Source organism: Diadema setosum, chromosome 4 (genome assembly GCF_964275005.1).
Source record: "Diadema setosum chromosome 4, eeDiaSeto1, whole genome shotgun sequence".
NCBI classification, from domain to species: Eukaryota; Metazoa; Echinodermata; class Echinoidea; order Diadematoida; family Diadematidae; genus Diadema; species Diadema setosum.
The window spans coordinates 36902663-36929365 of NC_092688.1; the positions used below are offsets into that span (position 1 = coordinate 36902663).

Genomic DNA, 26703 nt, shown 5'->3' on the forward strand with positions numbered 1-26703 from the left:
CGTCATCGTCTTCTTCTTGAAATAAATACATTAATGTTAATAATAATAATAGTAGTAGTAGTATTACTACTACTACTACTACTACTACTACTACTACTACTACTAATAATTATTATTATTATTGTTGTTATAGCAAATAATAATTATAGTAAACACCATTATTATCAGCATCACGATCATATATATCATTATGATATTGTTCAACAGGAAAAAAAAAATCTTTCAAACGTAGGAAAAGAGCACAAGGGGAAAAAAAACCCTTTATTGTTTGTATGTAGGTATGTTTGTGTATATTGTGTGTGTATGTGTGTAATTATGTGATCGAAAAAAAAAATGAGAGGGTGAGAGAGGGGAGGGAGAGAGAGAGTGCAGTTATTCTGAACACTCGTTTGAAGAGTCAGTGCGAGTTAAAGGACCTATGAATGCAATGCGAATGCATGTTCACGGCCGGCGCCACACCTTTAACCCGTTCTGTGCGGGAACCTGGTGGCCTATGTATTAAGTCTATAGTATGGGCATTTCAGAATCCAGTATTCAACTGGTTAAAAGTTGGGAGGGGTGGGGGGGGGAACAGTTTATAATTTCTGGTGCCACTTTCGGGTGTGTGTGTGTGTGTGTGTGTGTGCGGGGGGGGGGGGGTACACCCTATGTATTCCTATGTATTGCGCAAAAAAAAAGAGGGAAACAAGCCCCCCCCCCCCCCGTACCGGAGCTGATGCTGACTTGCTTTGATTTATGCCACACCCTTTGACATCACTTTTGTGGCCAAACTAATATTTATTTATTTAGTGCCCTATACCTTATTATATTTCTCTAATATTTCTCTTCAGATTACTTGGGTACACGCCCACAAAGAAAAACCTTCCAAACCAAGGTTCTGTAAACGACATCAACTGCCAATCACTGGTAAAGTACTAATATGATTAACAAGAGTATATATATATATATATATATATATATATATATATATATATACAATATTATATTATATTATATTATATTATATTATATTATATTATATTATATTATATCATATTATATTATATTATATTATATTATATTATATTATATTATATCATATTATATTATATTATTTTGTATTATATTATATTATATTATATTATATTATATTATATTATATATTAGAATACTCAGTCTAGAGAAAGGCACTTTCCAGTTTCTTTTGTAAATCATAACAAAGTAATTTACCAGTTCCTGACAAAAATATAATGATGTCATCAACAAGACTGGTTTGGAAGTTTTGTTTGTTTGTTTTTTTTGTGGACGTATCTCTGAGCTGCAAAAGAATTGTAGAAAAATTGGTCGAAATGCAGTCAATGTCATATAATAATTTAGATATTCTTTAAGCCACGTAAGGGATGATCAAGGTGTTCTGAATCAGTACAAGTCAACATGCATTTGCAAAACATTGTTCCTTCAAAGGGGAAATCCGGTCCAAATATAGGTTCGCCTGATAAGAGAGAGTAAAATGTTACGAGTTCAACGGTGAAATTTTGATCGAAATCGGGTGAGAAATAAGGAAGTTATGACATTTTGAGGTTTCACTTATTTTTCAGGAAACAGTTCTTTAACTGTCAATATGAATATGCAAATGGCAAAGTGAGCATATCATCCCCTCACACTTACCTAGTTTCCATCACTGTACATAAAATTTTGAAATGTCCAGTTTTTCATTCAAACGCAATTATGCCCGAGGCTCAAATCCTGGTATATCTAATAATGATCACTATTCTGAAGTTATTCAACCAGGATTAACATCATGTTTCAGAATTCAATGAGAGAAACATTGAATTTTCGTCATTTTTTTTTTGTACACGATCAATGGAAGATTGTGAGGGTATGACATAGTTAGCTCACTCTTTTGCACATTCATGTCCACTGTATACAAGAACTGTTTTGCAGAAATGTCATTCCTTATTTTTCATCCGATTTCAGTCAAACTTTTACCGTTGAACTCGTAAGATTTTACTCCTTTATCAGACAAAAATGTCAGACTAAGCTATATTTGGACTGGATTTCCCCTTTAAGCAGGAATCATTAAATGTGAATGTGACTCGAAGCGATTCTCGCATCTACGGATGATCATCCCGGCAATTATATTTTCCCAAATGTCGGAGATTTGAATCAAATTTATCAGCCATTACACCCACCCATCCATCCACCTACTAAATACGCCTACCTGCCATCACTGTTTGACCATTAGGAAATCAAGAAGAAAAAGAAGGAGGTTTAAAAAAAAAAAGAGGAAGAAAAGTAGCTGCTGCAGATTCTTCATTATCATTCTGTGATTGCGTTCTGCATGATGCCCGTTTCAACAAAGTCCTGCCCTTTTACCCATCTTCTACCAACAATGACAAACAGGAGTTTGGATGTTTCATTTGTATGTGTGTTTGAGAGTTTGTTCCATATATAGATATATTCCATCGATATCATTACGACGAAAACGCAGTGGGTGATGAGTGGGTGTTGCGACTAGGAAACGACTTGAAAACACGCAGAAAATGACAGGTAACTAATTTGATATTCAAATTCATGAAATTCTTCCATCGAGATGTTTTCATTGCAACTGATTGACAAATTGCCCTATACATCGACGTAAATAAGCACTGAATTGATCAGTGTTTTAGTAGTAGCCATGATAAAAAATCATGGGCGTACATACTCGAGCAGGATTCGAACCTACGACCTCCTGATCACCGGACAGGCGTCATCTCCACTAGACCACCGAGCTTTCGCCCGACAACAAGTGTTGGTTCTAATCCTTATAGCATGCAGCGGGTACTGCTTTGTTATTCAAATTCATGAAATTCTTCCATCGAGATGTTTTCATTGCAACTGATTGACAAATTGCCCTATACATCGACGTAAATAAGCACTGAATTGATCAGTGTTTTAGTAGTAGCCATGATAAAAAATCATGGGCGTACATACTCGAGCAGGATTCGAACCTACGACCTCCTGATCACCGGACAGGCGTCATCTCCACTAGACCACCGAGCTTTCGCCCGACAACAAGTGTTGGTTCTAATCCTTATAGCATGCAGCGGGTACTGCTTTGTTATTCAAATTCATGAAATTCTTCCATCGAGATGTTTTCATTGCAACTGATTGACAAATTGCCCTATACATCGACGTAAATAAGCACTGAATTGATCAGTGTTTTAGTAGTAGCCATGATAAAAAATCATGGGCGTACATACTCGAGCAGGATTCGAACCTACGACCTCCTGATCACCGGACAGGCGTCATCTCCACTAGACCACCGAGCTTTCGCCCGACAACAAGTGTTGGTTCTAATCCTTATAGCATGCAGCGGGTACTGCTTTGTTATTCAAATTCATGAAATTCTTCCATCGAGATGTTTTCATTGCAACTGATTGACAAATTGCCCTATACATCGACGTAAATAAGCACTGAATTGATCAGTGTTTTAGTAGTAGCCATGATAAAAAATCATGGGCGTACATACTCGAGCAGGATTCGAACCTACGACCTCCTGATCACCGGACAGGCGTCATCTCCACTAGACCACCGAGCTTTCGCCCGACAACAAGTGTTGGTTCTAATCCTTATAGCATGCAGCGGGTACTGCTTTGTTATTCAAATTCATGAAATTCTTCCATCGAGATGTTTTCATTGCAACTGATTGACAAATTGCCCTATACATCGACGTAAATAAGCACTGAATTGATCAGTGTTTTAGTAGTAGCCATGATAAAAAATCATGGGCGTACATACTCGAGCAGGATTCGAACCTACGACCTCCTGATCACCGGACAGGCGTCATCTCCACTAGACCACCGAGCTTTCGCCCGACAACAAGTGTTGGTTCTAATCCTTATAGCATGCAGCGGGTACTGCTTTGTTATTCAAATTCATGAAATTCTTCCATCGAGATGTTTTCATTGCAACTGATTGACAAATTGCCCTATACATCGACGTAAATAAGCACTGAATTGATCAGTGTTTTAGTAGTAGCCATGATAAAAAATCATGGGCGTACATACTCGAGCAGGATTCGAACCTACGACCTCCTGATCACCGGACAGGCGTCATCTCCACTAGACCACCGAGCTTTCGCCCGACAACAAGTGTTGGTTCTAATCCTTATAGCATGCAGCGGGTACTGCTTTGTTATTCAAATTCATGAAATTCTTCCATCGAGATGTTTTCATTGCAACTGATTGACAAATTGCCCTATACATCGACGTAAATAAGCACTGAATTGATCAGTGTTTTAGTAGTAGCCATGATAAAAAATCATGGGCGTACATACTCGAGCAGGATTCGAACCTACGACCTCCTGATCACCGGACAGGCGTCATCTCCACTAGACCACCGAGCTTTCGCCCGACAACAAGTGTTGGTTCTAATCCTTATAGCATGCAGCGGGTACTGCTTTGTTATTCAAATTCATGAAATTCTTCCATCGAGATGTTTTCATTGCAACTGATTGACAAATTGCCCTATACATCGACGTAAATAAGCACTGAATTGATCAGTGTTTTAGTAGTAGCCATGATAAAAAATCATGGGCGTACATACTCGAGCAGGATTCGAACCTACGACCTCCTGATCACCGGACAGGCGTCATCTCCACTAGACCACCGAGCTTTCGCCCGACAACAAGTGTTGGTTCTAATCCTTATAGCATGCAGCGGGTACTGCTTTGTTATTCAAATTCATGAAATTCTTCCATCGAGATGTTTTCATTGCAACTGATTGACAAATTGCCCTATACATCGACGTAAATAAGCACTGAATTGATCAGTGTTTTAGTAGTAGCCATGATAAAAAATCATGGGCGTACATACTCGAGCAGGATTCGAACCTACGACCTCCTGATCACCGGACAGGCGTCATCTCCACTAGACCACCGAGCTTTCGCCCGACAACAAGTGTTGGTTCTAATCCTTATAGCATGCAGCGGGTACTGCTTTGTTATTCAAATTCATGAAATTCTTCCATCGAGATGTTTTCATTGCAACTGATTGACAAATTGCCCTATACATCGACGTAAATAAGCACTGAATTGATCAGTGTTTTAGTAGTAGCCATGATAAAAAATCATGGGCGTACATACTCGAGCAGGATTCGAACCTACGACCTCCTGATCACCGGACAGGCGTCATCTCCACTAGACCACCGAGCTTTCGCCCGACAACAAGTGTTGGTTCTAATCCTTATAGCATGCAGCGGGTACTGCTTTGTTATTCAAATTCATGAAATTCTTCCATCGAGATGTTTTCATTGCAACTGATTGACAAATTGCCCTATACATCGACGTAAATAAGCACTGAATTGATCAGTGTTTTAGTAGTAGCCATGATAAAAAATCATGGGCGTACATACTCGAGCAGGATTCGAACCTACGACCTCCTGATCACCGGACAGGCGTCATCTCCACTAGACCACCGAGCTTTCGCCCGACAACAAGTGTTGGTTCTAATCCTTATAGCATGCAGCGGGTACTGCTTTGTTATTCAAATTCATGAAATTCTTCCATCGAGATGTTTTCATTGCAACTGATTGACAAATTGCCCTATACATCGACGTAAATAAGCACTGAATTGATCAGTGTTTTAGTAGTAGCCATGATAAAAAATCATGGGCGTACATACTCGAGCAGGATTCGAACCTACGACCTCCTGATCACCGGACAGGCGTCATCTCCACTAGACCACCGAGCTTTCGCCCGACAACAAGTGTTGGTTCTAATCCTTATAGCATGCAGCGGGTACTGCTTTGTTATTCAAATTCATGAAATTCTTCCATCGAGATGTTTTCATTGCAACTGATTGACAAATTGCCCTATACATCGACGTAAATAAGCACTGAATTGATCAGTGTTTTAGTAGTAGCCATGATAAAAAATCATGGGCGTACATACTCGAGCAGGATTCGAACCTACGACCTCCTGATCACCGGACAGGCGTCATCTCCACTAGACCACCGAGCTTTCGCCCGACAACAAGTGTTGGTTCTAATCCTTATAGCATGCAGCGGGTACTGCTTTGTTATTCAAATTCATGAAATTCTTCCATCGAGATGTTTTCATTGCAACTGATTGACAAATTGCCCTATACATCGACGTAAATAAGCACTGAATTGATCAGTGTTTTAGTAGTAGCCATGATAAAAAATGATAAAAAATCATGGTCTAGTGGAGATGACGCCTGTCCGGTGATCAGGAGGTCGTAGGTTCGAATCCTGCTCGAGTATGTACGCCCATGATTTTTTATCATGGCTACTACTAAAACACTGATCAATTCAGTGCTTATTTACGTCGATGTATAGGGCAATTTGTCAATCAGTTGCAATGAAAACATCTCGATGGAAGAATTTCATGAATTTGAATAACAAAGCAGTACCCGCTGCATGCTATAAGGATTAGAACCAACACTTGTTGTCGGGCGAAAGCTCGGTGGTCTAGTGGAGATGACGCCTGTCCGGTGATCAGGAGGTCGTAGGTTCGAATCCTGCTCGAGTATGTACGCCCATGATTTTTTATCATGGCTACTACTAAAACACTGATCAATTCAGTGCTTATTTACGTCGATGTATAGGGCAATTTGTCAATCAGTTGCAATGAAAACATCTCGATGGAAGAATTTCATGAATTTGAATAACAAAGCAGTACCCGCTGCATGCTATAAGGATTAGAACCAACACTTGTTGTCGGGCGAAAGCTCGGTGGTCTAGTGGAGATGACGCCTGTCCGGTGATCAGGAGGTCGTAGGTTCGAATCCTGCTCGAGTATGTACGCCCATGATTTTTTATCATGGCTACTACTAAAACACTGATCAATTCAGTGCTTATTTACGTCGATGTATAGGGCAATTTGTCAATCAGTTGCAATGAAAACATCTCGATGGAAGAATTTCATGAATTTGAATAACAAAGCAGTACCCGCTGCATGCTATAAGGATTAGAACCAACACTTGTTGTCGGGCGAAAGCTCGGTGGTCTAGTGGAGATGACGCCTGTCCGGTGATCAGGAGGTCGTAGGTTCGAATCCTGCTCGAGTATGTACGCCCATGATTTTTTATCATGGCTACTACTAAAACACTGATCAATTCAGTGCTTATTTACGTCGATGTATAGGGCAATTTGTCAATCAGTTGCAATGAAAACATCTCGATGGAAGAATTTCATGAATTTGAATAACAAAGCAGTACCCGCTGCATGCTATAAGGATTAGAACCAACACTTGTTGTCGGGCGAAAGCTCGGTGGTCTAGTGGAGATGACGCCTGTCCGGTGATCAGGAGGTCGTAGGTTCGAATCCTGCTCGAGTATGTACGCCCATGATTTTTTATCATGGCTACTACTAAAACACTGATCAATTCAGTGCTTATTTACGTCGATGTATAGGGCAATTTGTCAATCAGTTGCAATGAAAACATCTCGATGGAAGAATTTCATGAATTTGAATAACAAAGCAGTACCCGCTGCATGCTATAAGGATTAGAACCAACACTTGTTGTCGGGCGAAAGCTCGGTGGTCTAGTGGAGATGACGCCTGTCCGGTGATCAGGAGGTCGTAGGTTCGAATCCTGCTCGAGTATGTACGCCCATGATTTTTTATCATGGCTACTACTAAAACACTGATCAATTCAGTGCTTATTTACGTCGATGTATAGGGCAATTTGTCAATCAGTTGCAATGAAAACATCTCGATGGAAGAATTTCATGAATTTGAATAACAAAGCAGTACCCGCTGCATGCTATAAGGATTAGAACCAACACTTGTTGTCGGGCGAAAGCTCGGTGGTCTAGTGGAGATGACGCCTGTCCGGTGATCAGGAGGTCGTAGGTTCGAATCCTGCTCGAGTATGTACGCCCATGATTTTTTATCATGGCTACTACTAAAACACTGATCAATTCAGTGCTTATTTACGTCGATGTATAGGGCAATTTGTCAATCAGTTGCAATAACTAATTTGAATTGTACAGGATAGGATTAAAAATCAGACTGTTTCCTTGGACATGTTTTTTTTTGTTTTTTTTTTTTGTTTTTTGTTTTTGTTTTTTACGCAAAATATCGTCATCGCACGGTCACTGGCTATACTAGTGATTCGGGATGTTTTAATAACGTCATACTGTTGAACAATTAGTGTACAGTACCAAAACACATTCAAACGACAGCACTTAGAACCAAACACAATGGTCTAATATATTGCAGGTGGACAAAGTAAGAAAAAGGGTGGAAGAGACAGATGAAATGATTACAAGGCGCATATAGGTGCGAGTTTCTTCACTTTGTCTCCCTCTACAAATTAAATATGTTAAGATCGCAACTGCTGATCTGCTGATCTTTACAGATCAGCAGTTGCGATCTTAACAAATTTAATTTGCAGAGGGAGACAAAGTGAAGAAACTCGCACCTGAACCTTCACCCCTCTGAACAATTATCTTTCTTTCAATTAAGGCGTATATAATTATACAATTTGTTTCTGTCAAATCCCCAAACAAAGATCAGTATTATTTCCTCATTTTCCCGAAGGCAAGCAGAATGTATTTGAGTGTGTTTCTGTGTTTATTTTGTTCTTTTAGTCTTTGATTTGACTGTTGTCCTGAGTTCATGTAGGGTTTGTCTGTTTGTTTGTTTGTTTGTTTAACCATCTTATCACCAAAGAAAAAACTAAAAAAGAAAATCAATATTGACAAGGTCACAAAATATGTTTGATCCTTTTTGTTGCAATTATTATCATTATCATTATCATCATTATTATTACTTTTATTATTATCATTATCATTATAAAAATCAATATCATTGCTACTACTACATGTACTACTACTACTACTACTACTACTACTACTACTACTACTACTACTACTACTACTACTACTACTACTACTACTACTACTACACTGTACTACGACTATACTCCAATTATCATTTTCAAGACATTCACACTCATAATCACTTACATGGTAATATGAACAAATGCATGAGGACATAGGTATAATTTTACGACCACGCACACATGGGAACACAACACGTTCATGTACATGTCTATGTTCATTCAAAACATTCTCGGTGATATGCAGTAAAAGCACAATTGAAATTGCACCGGATTCACTTAACTTACCACTTTGTACACTTATTAGCCATTTCCTTTGCTTTTTTTCCTTACTTACCTAATTATCTTCCTTTGTTGATTCCACCATAGTCGATAGTAGGGCAAAACAAGTTGACCCACTTCTTTGTCTGTTTTTTTTTATTCTTCTTCTTCTTTCTTTTTTTTTGCTGCCATCAACTATATATCAAGCTCCTGCTTTAAAAACTGGCACTCTACTGCATATTTTCTCTCTTGAATACCAGTAGTCTTTGCAAGAATTATAATCATATCTTAGATATTTTTTTTTTTTAATTTAAATGCATTTGCTCAAATATTCTGAAAATTGATGACTAGTACCGAGCATTTATTTCGTAGATTTTGTTCAAATATATACGTTATCTGATGTAAGATTTTCAAGGAAAATGCAGAAATAAAGTCAAACTCAAACTAAAGACTGCGATCTAGATAAACCCTACTGTTATAATACCTACATTACTTCCTTTAGGAATCATTTCGATAATGATAATAATAAAAAAGAAAAAAAAATACTTTTTTTTATCAATGCTTTGATTGCTTTCACTGCTACTATGAATGTTGTGATCATTATCGATATGATAATGATAAAGGGATTACTTTGTCATGGTTCAGAAGTTATCTAAGTCATCGCAAACAATATGTTGCATTTAGATCTAGTCACTCATTATATTCTAACGTGTCATGTGGTGTCCCTCAGGGATCTATCCTCGGTCCCCTACTTTTTTTGATTTACATTAATGACATCACCAATTGCTCCCCTCGTTTGAACTTCATCTTATTTGCAGACGACACTAACGTTTTTTATTCTCATAAGGATATTGCAACACTGATTGATACACTTAATATGGAATTAGGTAATATTTCGAAATGGTTTAGAAGTAACAAGCTTTCATTGAATATTGATAAGACATGTTTTATACATTTTCATACTCTTCAATCCCAACCCACCCTTCCCAAAAGTATTTATATTGATGGTATAAACATTGCTGAGAAACACTCAACCAAGTTTCTAGGAGTGACCCTAGATAGCAATTTAACTTGGAATACTCATGCGCAGAATATTACTACAGCAATATCTAAAACAACTGGTGTTTTAAGGAGAATAAAGTATTTGATTAATGATCAAACTTTAATAATGTTATATAACATTTTATTTTTACCATATGTAATGTATTGCAATATTGTATGGGGCAACTGTAGCAAAAGTAAATTAAATACAATTTTTATTCTTCAGGAAAAGGCTCTTCGTATATGCACACACTCAAATTTTTTGGCTCACACCGATCCTATATTTCATCGCCTAAAAACTTTAAAAGCCCATGACATACATATATATCTAACTGCTATATTCATGTATAAACACACTCGAAATTTATTACCATTTTTTCATAATGCCTTAGTAACCAATGACCATATTCATTCATACCCAACCCGTCGTTCCCATGATTTTCATTTAAGTAATCCAGAGCTTTTACTTGCTCAAAAATCGATTAGACATCACGGTCCGGATACATGGAAGACTCTTCCTGAGGAGTTGAAACAATGTGCCTCCTTGTTTTCATTTAAAGCAAACTTAAAGAAGCACATTTTATTACAGTATACTTCAAATACAAATTAAAAACAAATAATTCATATGATTAATGTTGGTCTCCCAAATAGCAACATCGCATACCGTTCCCTTTTTCAGCAAACCAATTCGATTATTCTACATTCCAGCATATCTGCCCTTCTGCACTTTCTAGCACTTGCACGCACATCCACCACCATCACGTTTTTCCCCTGCTATCTTCGCAGCAGAATTTGTATTGTATTGTAGTATTACCAGTATACGCCCCTACCTTTTCCTCTGGCCGGCCATCTTTTCAAGCTATGCTTACAATGGCGGCCCTCTGCATTATCGCTCCATAATTATAATTGTTGTAATCCCCGCTGCATAGACATGCATACTGTATATTGTATCATTAATTTAATACCTTTTATATCTTTGTTTACGCAAGTCAAACGACTCTGTTTTGAATCTATTTTGTATATTTTCCACATATTCATGATCATGTGCCTTATGTATATTGATTTGCTGATTGATTTGTTGATTTGCAGAAAATAAAGTATCTATTAAACAAACAAAACAAACAATGATAACACCAGTAATGATAATAATGAACAACAACAACAACAACAATAATAGTAATAGTAATAGTAATGATGATGATGATGATGATGATGATAATAATAAAAATGATAATAATAATTGATGTAAAGAAGCAAGAGAATTTCTAGTATTATTATCACAAAGAGCTTACCATGAGTAACGAGGAGAAAAATCTCTTTGTATTATGATCATTTAGATAGGCCTATTGTTATTATTGTTGTCGAAACTATCATCATAAGTCATCATCGTTATGCTCGCTTTGTTGTTATTGCTATGATGACGATCATGGTAATGATAATGATTGACAATACTAGGGGTCCTCTTGATTTGAGTTGACCTAGTATTTATCGTCCGCTTCCATTCAAAAAGCGATCCCTTCTCACTGACCTTCGAGCACTTTTTTTGCCACCCTAGCCTACATTCCAGTTGTCAAACATACAGTTGTACTCGCTCGTACAAATGATTGATGGGAAATACAACGAATATAGACATCGAAGAATTAAGACTCGTTATTTTTATCTTGGGAGGTAGGTCTCTCTCTCTACTTTAATACATGTTCCAGACAAACACAGTATTTAGAAACAAAACAAAACAAACAAAGGCAAAATAGCCAAAAACGGCTGAAACAAGGAAATCATGTTTCCATCTGTGTTGCAATAGTGTCGTGTGTGAGTGTTGCAGAGATATGGCCAGATTTTGCATCATGCCTCTCTTCTCGTGTATAACACAAAGACATTTGTGGACATCCTCCAGTATGTGAACAGTCTACATTACCGTGAACAAAGTCACTTGTATGGTAAGTAGCTGGTAAAGTTGATTAGAGCAAATATATAGCTCTGACTACACAGCAGACTACTCGTAGTGATATTCTCCGGTCCCATGTACTGGTAATCGTGTTAGTCGTAGTATGGCGTATATACTGCGATGCGTTGACACTGCACTGCCACTGGGTCTGGGATCGTGATACTGACATTGTGATAGCAATAGCGTTGCATTGCATTGGTCTGAGTCCATGTGTTTTATTAAGGACTTCATACTCTGGTCAACGGCGACGTCATTTGAAAAGAGCCAAGATTGTGACGTGAAATTGTGTACCCGGGCGCCGGTAGTGGATCAAGGACACAAGGTGTACATGGTGTAGCATAATTATAAAGGTGGTTCTAATTAATTCATATTCAAATGATTATGGTGCCACAGCACAGTCAAAATCAATCAAATTTCAGTGCAATGATTGACACTGACAGTCTGAAAGAGTTGGTTTATTCTTGCAAGTATGGATACTGGTAACTATAGTGGAGAATACCTGCTTGCTTGCTATGATGTGCAAAATGTTACATAAGATGACTTTGCCTGAACATACGTTTCTTGGAACCGTAGATTGTTTTGTAGTGTAAAATGCAGCCTAATTCTTCAGTTGTCGACTGCAATGAGATTAAAAGATTTTTACTGCATTACCGGAGTCCCGTGGGCACTATCCTGTGGTAGACAGCAATTTCCAAGTTGCGCAATACAAGTTTGTAGAAGGTGCACTAAATTTGGGAACCTTTTTGATATCAAGCTGGCTGGCAGTGATATTATCCTCTCGGCTTTTGTTGTTTTCTGCACAGATCTGAAGTTATGGCGTGTCCAGGAGTCACTCTCGATCTCTCCTCGGAGGCAAAAGATGGAGAGAAGGAATTCAAGGGAGACGAGAAGTTGGGCAAGAAGATGGCCTACCTCCTCAGATACGGAGCCATGAAGGAAGGACTGTCGGTGAGAGAGGGAGGTGAGTATCATGAATATCTGTGGCAGGTATTGAGTTAATTGAGAATTCTTCAAGAAGGCCATTAGCTATTGAGATCATGAAGCAGTTCAACGTGATTTAGTTTTCAGACAAGCCAGCAAAAGTCAAAGAGAAAGTCCTACGATATCCTACAAATGATTTTCTCATCCAAATTAGTTGATGACATTAAACTAATCAACTATAACCCAGATGATGAATGTGTTGACATTAGTTCATTAAACTTTGTTTTGTTTGTTTGTTTTTTGCTGATATTACATTAAAGTGAAATTATGTTACAACAGATATAGGCCACATGGCATAAAATACATAGTAAAAGAAATCAAGTGTGTGGCCGTCTTCAGCACTGCTACTTGACTGAAGTCAGGAAAGAAGGTAGGATTAAGTAGTGTTTTTTTTTTCTTTTTAATGTGATTATTCATGCATGTATGAGGGTAGGAGCTCCTTTTGTATCCCTTCCTGCCTGAAACTAAAAGAGAGTAAGAAAAAAACAACAAAACAACCCAAATATCATTCATGACAGGAAATTATATTTCCGAGTGTGTAAAGTGAGAAAGTTAGAAAAATTGGATCTGTGTTGGATTCTTCGGTCCTAGAATTACAGTTAGGCTTACTATGGTCAGGGTCATGTATGGGGAGGGGGGAGGTGCAAAAGGAACTCCTTCCTGTACAAGCATACATGTATGTACACAATTATGCATGTGCTCAATATGTCTTAGATTACTTCATATACTGCACATTATCAGTGGACACTAAGATATAACAGTGCAACATGTAGAAGTTGGTTCGACATTGAATACGATTAGCTATAACCATCACCTTCATGTTCTCAGGTTTTGTCAAGCTGGCGGATTTGATGGAAGTTCCCATGCTGTCGCGCTTCTCCGCGGAGGACGTACTGAAGGAGGTCAAGGGGTCATTGTCCTACCAGGGAAAGCGGCGGTTTGAGTACAAGAGGGAACACAATGAGGTCTTCGTCCGTGCCGCGTACTCCCGGAGACTAGAAAGGGTAAGCTTCCCTCATTCAGGGGGAGATGGTTAACCCATTGAGGACGAGCTGATTTTGCTCTGACACAGGTTTCCCATAGACACCTGCCCGAGTACACTCAGGACTAGTCTTCAACGGGTTAAGAGATGTGGGATTATAATATGCTTCTTTTTCTCTCTGTCTGTTTGTCATGGCATGCATTCACTTTAGTAGTTACAACCTGCAGAAGGCTACATTTGGCAGTGCATTGTTGGAAGTTCCCTTTATTTAATATAAACATTGTCCTGTGACCAATTGTTTTGTGACCCTGTCCTTTATACAGTGTTTGATTAGAAGGAATGCGGTTGAAGTCTTATATTTAGTTATACTGATTGCTTCTGCTTTGTTGAGTCACTCAACAATGCTAAGAAATTTACAAATGAATTATTTCTCTGATGTAAAAAATGAAAAATAATAAAAATTGTACGATCATCTAATGAAAGACAGAGGTGAAACTTCACCTATGTCTCAAAATGAAAATTTGTGACATTGCCTGCTGCAATCACACATTGCTTTTTTCATTTTGCGTGACAATACACCAACAGACTATTTTGGGTTACGTAGGATGCAATTCACATATGTCATGTGATGGTAGATTCATTGCCTTCTTGCACCTTAGTGTTGAAACCGGTGGTGGTGTCTCAACTTTCAGGCAAATGTTTTGGTGTGTGAATGTCATTGCTCGATTCTCTAATCAAATGTTAACCTCAGTGTGGCAAAGCTCAGGCTGGAAATGTCACAAACTTTACACACACACCCCAAAGCACACAGAAAACATATGGAAATAATTCGTAGATTTCTTAGATTCTGGATAAAAGATGAATTTGAAAGTATAAAAGGGTGTGACTCAAAACAAGGAAAGAAGTAATACAATGACTCCTGTTATAAGTCCTCGTGTTCGGCAGTTTTGTTTTGTTGTATCGAAAGTTCGTTATAGCCAAATATTGAGGTATGTGTACATAACTATGGTAGATACAATTTTTTTTTTTAACCTGAATTTTCACTTTGTTGTAACGAGAGTTTCTTTGTAACTGTGTTTATTATAATGCGAGTGTACTATATGTCAAGTCATTGTCAACTCTGTCCAGTCTGAATCTCTATGCTGGAATCTTCCAAGCAGTCATTAATATCAACTTCCATGTCCATCCCCAATTAATGTTCTTACAGAACCCCTACCACGAGGGCACCAGAGTACCCCGTCTTCTGGAGCAGTGCCAGAATCAAATTTGCCTCAACATCAAGGATTACTGTCTGGAGGACTGTCCTGATGAATTTCTCATTGGGTAAATTTCATTACATTTCAATTTATTTTATATCACATAATGCGACTTTTGACTTATTTCGACAGAGCGCATCACATATCATTCATTTTCATTTTCAATGAAAAAAAAAATTACAAATCATATCATGCTGATAAAAAATAACTGTCAATTTACATATTCTGAATACATTTATGCCAAAATATAGTACTGTATATTCACAACACAATACACAGTGGCGGATCCAGAGTTGGGCACACCAGGCGTGCGCCCCCTCTTTATTTTTTGTTAAAACAAAAGAAATAAAAAGAAAAGAATGGGGGGGGGCACGTGCGCCCCCCTTTAATTTTGTAAAGGCGCCTCCCCTTTACAGAATTCCTGAATACCCCCTGATACAAGTGTTTTGTCAGTGATTTTTACTGACAAATTTGCTCTCAGCCAATCAGATAGGAGAATTTCAGGACCTTAAAACAGTTATCAATGACTGACAAGTTTCATGAAATGCTGCCCTTATCATGCCTACTTTACCATAGTTTCTGTTTAGGGAGATTAAAATAGAGCTGTTTCTATTTTTTATAATAAAAACCAACTTTGTATGGCAGTTATAATTGAGATGATTTTTTTTTGTGTGCTTTATGTCCTCAGCGAGCTCCTCCACAGGCTGAAGCGGAAAGGAAAGCTGACCAATACAGCGCTGGAGAATCTCCTGGGTCCCAACATCCAGACACTCAACCTAGGGGGCGCCCTTGTCACACAGCGCGCACCCAAGATAATCGTCCGGCAGTGCCCCAACCTCGAGCACCTCAGCCTGAAGGATTGTGGGTACCTTGTTACTGACCATGTCCTCATCTACCTCATGAAGGTTTGTGTCAAAATAGATTTGTAAGTTTGGGTGGGGCTGGGGGGAGGGAGCACTGACCTTTGACCCAACAAACCATGAGCACCCCCCCCCCCCCCTCCTTGAAGTTGACTGCTTTGTTCAGTGAGTCAGTGAGTAGAGGCTCAAGGATTGAATATGGAGGACTAACAATGTTAGTTACCTGTGCTTGTTCATGTAATAGAAAAATCTACAGCCTGGTGCCATATTCTGGTCTGGTGCAAAAGGCCGAATGGAATATGGCACCAGGCTGTAGATATGTCCCATATGACATGAGAACGAGCAGGGGCAATGATTTTATCTTTAACTGTATAATCTCATTGGTAAAGTTTTGATGAAAATATATTAGACCCATAATTCATATTTGAGATATTTTGGTCAACCTACCACTTGTGCTTTCTTCTCTTTCTTTCATATGATAAACTAACTGTTGCATGCATGTAGCGTTAGATAGTACATGTAGTACTAAATCTTAACCCGTTGAGGACAAGTCCCAAGTATGCTCGGGCAAGCGCCTATGGGAAAGGCATGTTGTAGCAAAATCAAACCATCTTCAACAGGTTAACAGATCAAGTGTGAACGGCATGAACAATGCAAAAATACAATGGGGACAATCTGGACCTCATTCATGTAATACTTCTTATATTGCAGCATTATGGTTGATTGACCACACAGATTACAGAATTCACCATCACTAAAAGATAAACCATCATATCTTGGTAGTGTTGAAGGCTTGGTGGAAGAACAGCTCAGCCTATTTATGTGTTGGTGTTGTCATTGCAGGTGTTACAGGTGATGGGGAATGAGAATGACTCTACATTTGAACAAAAAGGGGGGTTGAGATTAACTCATCAAGTATCATAATTGCATAATTTTTTTTTACATCAATATTGATTATACAGATATGATGTACTGCTCTAGTCGAAGTTTTTTTTGAAGATTTGTGTGCAAGTCAATGAGAAATCAGTAAGGCCACGACACATCATCTGATTTGCATGATGGATCTTGGCCACTTTTTAACTATTGCAGGGGCGGATCCAGGACTTCCATAAAGGGGAGGCACCTTTATACAAAATTAAAGGGGGGTGCATGCGCCCCCATTTTCCTTTTTATTTATTTTTCAAAACAAAAAATAAAGACGGGGTGTGTGCCCGGTGCACCCCCTTCTGGATCCGCCACTGCTATTGTGCGAAAGCACATGAAGCTTTGTAATTTTAAGAACCTTCTTTTTTTTTGTCACTGATGTTAGAGTAACTTTTCCCACTTTGTTCATCACTTCAAATCTTATCACTAAAGCAATGGAAAAAATGGGATGGCTTCTTTTCTTTAACCATTTCTCTGCCAAGGACTTTGGACAGTGTGTACAATGCTTTGGTGTTTTCTGTGGCAATCGGCACTCAAAGCACACTAAGGTTAATAACCATCACTGAAACAAAGTTTCTGAAACTTTTATTATCGCCGCAGAGACTGCCCCACCTGAAGAGCCTCAACCTATGCAGCTGTAGCCACCTCACCACCGCCTCCCTGCACACCATCCCCAGGCACCTGCCACACCTGGAGGTCCTGGACGTGTCCTGGGTGAGCGGCCTGACCGAGCGGGACATCGTGGCGGTCCTCGAGGGGTGCCCCCGCCTCCGGAAGCTGCTCCTCCTGGCGGTCAAGCTCACCTTGTCGGAGGATACCTGCGTGAAGATGGCGACCCTGTGCACCGAGAGGGGGCTGAAGGTCACCTACTGCAAACAGGACGTGACGACGGTCGACTGCAGTTGATGAGGGGGATGGACTTGAGGAGTGAGGGTAATACATCCCCCCCCCCCCCCCCTGCTGGCTCCTTCACCATAAAGAGGGGGAAGAATACTGCCAAACATTGATGACTACGTACGTTGGATCATCATGAGGCGTGACGGTCTGCAATATGAGTTGAAGCACCGGGTCAATGTGATGTGTCACAGCAAGATGTTGAAGCATCATCGGGATTGCCAGAAGGAGGATTTGGATAACTTTTCAAGTCTTTGTTTACTGTATGTGCTGTGTCACACGTCCAAAGTCCTTTGGTCCCACATATTGCTTGGCACTGAAGGTTTGAAAGATGTCTTAGACCACTTACAAACTCCTCAGGCAGTGCCCCCACTGAACTCTAGATGAGTCTGAGGTGAGCATGGTGACCCAATGATTAACCCATTGAAGGCTAGTTCCGAGTCTACTCGGGTAGGTTTCTATGGGAAATATGTGTTATAGCAATATCAGCCCGTCCTCAACGGGTTAATGGGGTTCACAGGTAGGGAGCCACTCTGCAACTTGTACTCCTCTGGCCCCCCACCACCGCCTCCCCATATCTTGGCCACACTGGCTGTTAGCTCACCTGCGGGTGCAGACTCAAGTGCTTCAATACACTGTACACTCAAGTTTGAATTATGGTCTTCTGAGCTAGGCTTTGCAATCATCGGTGTTTTCTTTCAATTTTTTATTGTTTTATGTGCACACTGTTTTGCATATGTTTTGTGCTTGCAGCCATATGTGTCATTGCTGAACGTTGCTTACACAGAAAAAAAAACAAAAAAACCCAAAGATGGGATCCTGTGCATTTACTAGAATATCAGTTTATTAGAGGTAAACATCAATATATTATTTTACCTTTAAAATTTTTTTTTTTATGCAGTGCATTATTATGTTTTAGAGATACAGATTGAAAGGCTGTTAATGTCTTGTATCATACCTTGTAGCATACATATACTTTCTTAACTGAAATTGTAAAGTAGATAAATAGAGCATATTGTAGTAATTTGTGTGTATCTGTGTTTACTGAAAATAGGGACGTCGAAATTTTTAGGACAGAATTTCACTGTCATTGTTCTGCCCCAAGGATTCACAGTTTGATTTCTTAACACTCATTCAGCCTTGTGAGAATGTTGAAGAGATGTATCAGCATGTCATAACTCACTGTCAAATTTCTGCCATGTAATTACTTGCTGCCCAAAAACGCCCTACATGGAGGTTTCCTTCACTCATGAATCCAAATTCTAACAGTGGATCTCTACAAAATGGGGAAGGTAGGATCGTCTGTGTACTCCTTAAATGATCCACAGTGTTCCCTCTTCATGAGTCATGTCATTGAATTGTAGTCGTTATCATTATGACAAGTTATCCACATGAAATCTTGGTGGTGTCAAATTCTCCTCCATTTCTTATGATTCCTTTTGATGTAAACTCACCTGTGTATATTCCTGCTGTTCTCTTATTATCCATCTATTTGTCTGCCCCACCACTTGTATAACATGTCTCTCTAACTATTTACTATAGTTATCAATCTTTCTATCTGTATCTCTCTCCATCTATGTACCTATTTATATATAAACAGTATCTATCCATATATACCTCTATCTATTCATCTTTCTGTCTGTCTATCTATTCGTCTCTATCTTTATATCTCTATCTATCTATCTATCTATCTATCTATCTATCTATCTATCTATCTATCTATCTATCTATCTATCTAGTTGGAATATATGCTATCTATCTACTTATCTATCTACATATCTATCTATCTATCTACCTACCTACCTACCTACCTATCTATCTATCTATCTATCTATCTATCTATCTATCTATCTATCTACCTATCTATCTATCTATCTATCTATCTATCTATCTATCTATCTATCTATCTATCTATCTATCTATCTATCTATCTATCTATCTATCTATTTGTCTAGCTAGCTAGCTATATCTCTTTATCTCTGTTTACCTACAGTATCTATCGTTCTGTCTGTCATGTATCTATATTTCTATCATCTATCTATCCTCCTGTTTTCTTTCTGTCTATATTATGTTGTGCTCTTTTGTTTCCCTGTGACAAACCAGAACCTAACCTCTGATGCAATTATAGTAGAGATGAGTGCAATTCAACTTTCTTTTGTCAGCATAAAGTGACATTATTGTTAAATGTGTGACACCAGACCTTTTGAACTCTTGGTCACACATAAATGGATATTATTTGGCCGATGCAATTGCACAGCTTGCAGCATCTAACAGACAAAAACTTGGCCCAAGATGAACGAATGTGGTTATTAAAGAATTTCGTTACAATGAAGTAAAAATTAAGGTCCTAAAATTATTATTTGTGTATCTTTATTTAGCTAATTTGTTTGGCTATAATAAAGTTTTGATATGACGAAAGAAAACGGTTGGTCCCGAGGATTTTGTGATAATGGATTCCCCTATATATATGAATCACTGCAAAAATGAGTGACATGTTACATTTTATATCTCCTATGAGAGGAGTACTAAAGAAAAGTATATGACATATTACATTTAATAAAATATTTTTGTATATCTTGACTGAAGTTTGGTGTACTTTGTCTGATTTGAGCTGGTCACAATGATAAAAGACTGCTTTTGAGTACTAAATGCAAAAAGGACCAACTTAGATGTTAAAGTGTGTGTGATATTTTATAAAACATGGAATAAACTTTCAGAAGAGCAGTTGAGAAAAAGCCTAGCAGAAAGTAGTATCATTGCTGCATGACTGTCTTTCGTTAATTTGGCTGAAAAGAATGCACAAGTACATTCAGATAATATTATGCGCCTAGTTTATACACGAATATTTTACAACAAAATTTTCATGAAGATCTATCCAGTTTTAAACGGGCAATAAACCAAATTTAAAAAGAAGATCGACATTGGCCTTCATTTGCACATGCTCAGACTGGGTAACTGTTTATTCATTCAAGCATAATACATGTAGCACAATGTGCCAGGTTGATACTGTTTGCTGACTATTACTAGTCACCTGGTGGGGCGAACCACGAGGGGTCGGCATCATTCGCTGTTTTTCTTGTGTAGTTCGGTAGAGGGACCACGACTGTGAACTGGCTTCTTCTCAAAACCCATTTCAAATGTGACAGCGCATTGCCCTACTAGGTATTTGAACTGAAATAGCGCCATCTATTGTTCTAATATGAATCGTAATGTTGTCATAATTGTCATAATCAAAATAATGAATTTCCACTTTCCTCAAAGGGAAGCATCTCGAGAAGAGAAACTGGGTGCGTGGGAGAAGCAGAGCTGAGCTTTCAGACCTGAGAGGCATTCACAAATGATTGCATACACCGTATCTGTCTTATTAGATAGTGCCATTGTGAATATCATGGTGAATATCTGGGGGCGGGGAGAGGACTGCTCAAGAATGAATGAATGAATGAAAGAATGTCAACCTTCATGTTTGTTTTCCTTTACAGTTTCTATGATCACCCGCACACACTCACACACACACACACACACACACACACACACACATACACACACACACACACACACACACACACACACACACACACACACATACTCACACACACACACACACACATTCACAAATACACAGGAAATATAAATACAAACATATACACGTGTAATACATAATATAATATCAGAGAGAGAGAGAGATGAATAGATAAATAGATATGTAAAATGTACCTTTTCCACAAAAAGAAAAAAACCCAGATAGGATATGCAGATACGATTATTCAAGATATTGCAAGAGCTTCTGTGGTACTTGGTTGGCATCACGAGATATTGTACAAAATATGTGCGTGAGTGCGTGTGTGTCCATCGCAGACCATGTCGTTTGTTCAAATTCTGAGTCTACCACTCTCCGAAAACAAAGAGCGCCATCTGTAAGCCACTTGTCTCGATCCAAATGTTTCGCCTTACTGCCTAAATGACAAAGTGTATTACCGGGCTTTGTCGTAGGCCTACATCTTTTCCTCTCTTCCTATGACTCGGCTCGCTCTACATCACATCAAACAACGAAAACATAAAGATAGAAAATATGAAACATATGAAATATATACAAAGAAAAATACAGATGGATCAAGTATCAGATGATTTTTTTTTTTTGGACGAATTAAAAAGTTCAGCGAAAATGCTCCAGACAATAATCAGTATAATGTACGCAAATGTTTAAATAAAAGAGGAGCAATAATATTTTGAAGGTTTGTCTGTTTGTGTGCTTGGGTGAGTGTATGTTTGTGAATGTAATTTGGATTTGACTATGACACGAGGGAGAGATGTCTGTCCCAAAACAATCTGTCAAAGAGAGTTGACTTGTTATCGGATTATTGAACGAGTAATTTCACCAAACCAACTCTCTAAAAAAAAAAATCGAGTGAAAATTTTCACTCTTGAAGGAGTGAATACAAAAAAGAGTGAATTTAGAGTGAAATTGGAGTGAATTTTGAGCGAAAATGTTCATTTTCACTCGTTTTAGAGTGACGTCAGGGATCACTCCAAAATCTTCGAGTGATCCCTGAGGTCACTCCAAAATGAGTGAAAATGAACATTTTCACTTGAAATTCAATCCAATTCCACTCTAAATTCACTCTTTTTTTTTGTATTCACTCCTTCAAGAGTGAACATTTTCACTCGATTTTTTTAGAGAGAACGGACAGCCAAATCAAATCAAATCAAATCAAATCAAATCAAATCAATGGTACGTAAAAGGCGGCAAGCAATTGCAATATTTGTAATGATTAATGATGATACCCTTTAAGAATAAAATCATATTGAAAACGATCATATTGACACAGGGCACTTAGAGAGCTTCTTTACGTGGTGTTTGAACCTCTTTGTTGGAACTCTCTTTACCCATCACGTTCTAGTAACGCTTTGCGCTCGTGCGATGTTGGGCTCTGCTGATCGTTTCCCAAGTTGAAACGGAACTCTGTACCACCTAAGAGTCATGTCAATCACTTCATCGTCGAGCGATGGATTCCGACGAAAATGTGCTGGGTAGATTTTTCTTCCTCGGAATTGAAAATGTATGATGCCATACCACTACTGGAAGAAATTTAGAAGAAAAGAGAAGTACGTCCTAAAATAAAGATTTACGGCTACAAACTAACGCCTTTGTTTGACGAAAAACAACAACAAACACACATACACGCACAGACACACACACACACACAGACTCTCTCCCTCGTACACACATATCCATGGATTCACAATCACCCATTCAGTTGTTCGATTGCGGGTGCAATATGCATTTATGATGATCGCATATATCACTTTCATTCTCATTTTGTATGTCTACGTATTCGCGTATGGTTATTTTATAGCTGTTTATTAGAACTGTCCTGTCATTATGATCACTTATTATGATTATCATGATTCGTCTTTCCATCTCTCCCCCTTTCTTCAAGAGAATCAGAGAAGAAAAACATACCTCCAGCTTTGCTCATTTGTTTCAAATCTCACTAAAAGGCTGGACCCACGTCTACCGGGTCTACTCGTCGACTCGCTCGAGGCTGCCCACCACCGTCTCGACGGGCGCCGAAGACGGAGGGTTTTCGCTGATGACTTCACCAGCTGTCCTGGTAACGACAGACCGGATTAACACCTTCGGCCTAGCGATCCACACCTTCCCCAGTGCTTAAGGGGAAGAACGTTATACCTCTGCCGCTCTCGTTCCCCGCTGATTTCCATCGCCTTTTTGGACGGTATTTCAATATCAGTAAGAGCACATGAATAGATTTTAGATGAAGACGTTGTAAAGTTCGGTTGTGCTCATTTGTATGATTGACGCGGCCACGATTTCCGGAGATTTTTCTATCAATAATTATACCATACCGTCACTATTAGATGAATGTTTGCATTCTAAAAATCATAGTAAGTATTGGTCATAGTATCAGCATCATATATCAATGAGTAAAAAAATGTACAATAGTATATAGAAGAATTTAAAATGAATATGTTTTATTGATATAACAAATTGGTGCTGTTGCTGTTTTGTTCCAGTGTTCCACGTCTTACAAGCTTGGCTTTTTAGTGGAACACTGTTTTCCATCGTTATGATTATTTACTATCTTTGTTGCCATGGCAAAGTGCATTCTTTCTTTTTCATGACATCATTCGTGCATATACTTCATATTGTATTTGAAAAAAAAAATGCCTTTATCAGACGAATGTAAGACAAACTGAAAAATTGTACCACTTTGGATCATGTTCCCTTTTTCTTTTTTATCGATGATGGAAATAAATAAACTATTGAATTGAATTGAAATATACATTTGATTTTATACAACATATAGGTTGTAATCTTGATAGTCTCTTATTTCAGATGCAAATGCAATATTATAATGTTTATGTTTAATCTTTGATATACTTAAAGATCCACGCGGCATTTTGTATTTCTTACAAATTAATAGAACAATGAAATTATGATTTGTGTAATGTATAGGCCTACTTTGTGATGGAACTTTGTTGGGTGGAAATAAATGATAGTTGACTTGAACACAGCTTGAATGAACTTAAAATAATATTTGGGTGCTGAAATATTATATTTATACATGTAAATTTAGAAATATTTCTCCAAACTTCATAGCCTTTAAGTCTTTTTCGAAAACAATTAAAGAAACTGAATATTGTGTTGCTAAAAATAGAAGCAAGCTTTCTGTTTATTTTAGAAAATGGAAATTTGACCTGTAAGCCTTTTGGTTTTTTAGTATCACCTCAGCTATCACATATTCTCTACATGTATGATGTTTTGAATGTTGTGAAACATCTTCTCAAAACTGTTTTATATCATGACCTTGTTGGTTATATTGCAGAGTATGATATAATTGCCCTGAAGGACCATAATTTTACTTGTGCCCAGCCCCCTTTTTAATTTTTTGATATTGTACATGTACTCCCCTTTTTTCTTCTCTTTTTTCTCTCCTTTTTTTTTTTTTTTTTTTTTTTTACAGTACATTATGGAATACTGTGCTTTTTGATTGTATCTATTTTTGTTATGCTACTGTTTTGAAAATCAATAAAGACATAAATAAAAAAAAAAACAACTTTATCATGCTTTCTTGTCCATGAGAATTTCTCGTCCATGAGAACGCAGAGCAAATTCAAGTTGCTATATATAACAAGGTGTATTCACCGATTACTTCTTGTGCATGTTGACCCCGTAACCGCAAATTATAACGGTTATGACCTGATGTTGAATACTCGAGGTGCCATTTCTAGTGGACTATTCTCATATTTTTTTTTTTATGAAGACCACCCATGGTGCTTGTCAATGAGGGCTATTATCTTATCTTAGCTCAGGGTGTGGATCATGCTGGGATACCATAGGAAATGACACAGACTGACAGACAGACCGACACATACACACAATCAGACAGAGAGACACACTCACACACTCACATCACACAAAAAAGATAATGAATATATAATGAATATATAGGCTTAATGAAAAAACACACAGAACAGATTCTGAAAGATCAGGACGATTGAATTATCAATATTTGATGCAGTCTATCTGTATCACAACCAACATTCTAAAAAAAAAGAATGATTATCGAAATCGGGTGGATAATCCTGCTACATGCACAAGGTGTAGTTAAAAATATATTTGATAAGTAGTTAGTAGCCCATCATTTAATACAACATGGCATGATGTGATATGATATAATATGATAATATGGCATGATATGATGTAATATAATATCATTATAATGATATGTTATAATATAATATAATATAATATAATATAATATAATATAATATAATGTAATAAAATATAATATAATATAATATAATATAATATAATATAATATAATATAATGTAATAAAATATAATATAATATAATATAATATATAGTATAATACATCATACAGCACAATATGATATAATATGTTATGAATAATGACAATAAATAAATTATTAAATTCATTTCGATTCAAATGAAACCTTATTTTCAATATTTTATTATGTCTGTTGTACAATTCAATGAAAATAAAACGTACAATGTATTACAACAAAAAAGTATTATATTATGTTATATTATATCATATTATATTATATTATATTATATTATATTATATTATATTATATTATATTATATTATATATCATTCTTTGTTGTCTAATATCATATTATATAACAGAATATTATACCATAATTTATCACTGAAATAGATACGCCTATGTAGTTTTCTCCCTGTATTAGATAATATGACACAGTGTACGATTCGTTTATTTACCTGAGTGTATACACGCATGTTATGAAGTAGTCTGAAATCGTTGTGAGATTGCTTCGTACTTTTCTCTCCTAGGATTCACGTTATTGATTTCGTCCGAGTAAAGTGGAATGAGAATGCCAGCAGGAATCGAAATAGCCATAAATCTTACGCTTTTTAAAGACAGCTTTTGACAAGAGATGGAATACAATGGTAAGGAGAAGGAAAAGAAGAAGAAGATGAACCAATTCATCAAAAAACTGATTCTCACGCGCTGTCCCTTTGCCGCTTCATGCCTATAACGACGAATCATCGTGTAATTACAGTTTAGCGGAGACAGGTCCGCGTTTCCAAATCAGGACTTCTCTCCCAGGTGGCCACGAGTGCGTGAAAGGTTACGGAACGATGTGCGAAGCAATCATCAATCACTCCTATAAGAGACGACAACATCGCAATTTTGAATCTAATCCGCGCATATCGCGCTAA

General features: G+C 37.7%; 1 protein-coding gene across 1 annotated transcript; it reads left to right on the forward strand.

Annotated features, from left to right (window-relative positions):
* The first annotated feature begins 11937 nt into the window (after nucleotides 1-11937).
* LOC140227835 (uncharacterized) lies at nucleotides 11938-17983 on the forward strand. Its single transcript, XM_072308228.1, has 6 exons — nucleotides 11938-12066; nucleotides 12878-13035; nucleotides 13884-14059; nucleotides 15245-15360; nucleotides 15982-16198; nucleotides 17678-17983. Exons 2-6 carry the CDS (start codon nucleotides 12888-12890, stop codon nucleotides 17981-17983), a joined length of 963 nt encoding a protein of 320 aa, XP_072164329.1. The 5' UTR covers nucleotides 11938-12066; nucleotides 12878-12887.
* Nucleotides 17984-26703: the final 8720 nt, after the last annotated feature.

Coding starts and splice junctions, on each gene's coding strand:
- LOC140227835 (XM_072308228.1), top strand. CDS start 12,888: ATGGCGTGTCCAGGAGTCACTCTCGATCTCTCCTCGGAGGCAAAAGAT. Junction 13,036..13,883: donor ACTGTCGGTGAGAGAGGGAG/GTGAGTATCATG, acceptor TCATGTTCTCAG/GTTTTGTCAAGCTGGCGGAT. Junction 16,199..17,677: donor TCCTCATCTACCTCATGAAG/GTTTGTGTCAAA, acceptor TTATCGCCGCAG/AGACTGCCCCACCTGAAGAG.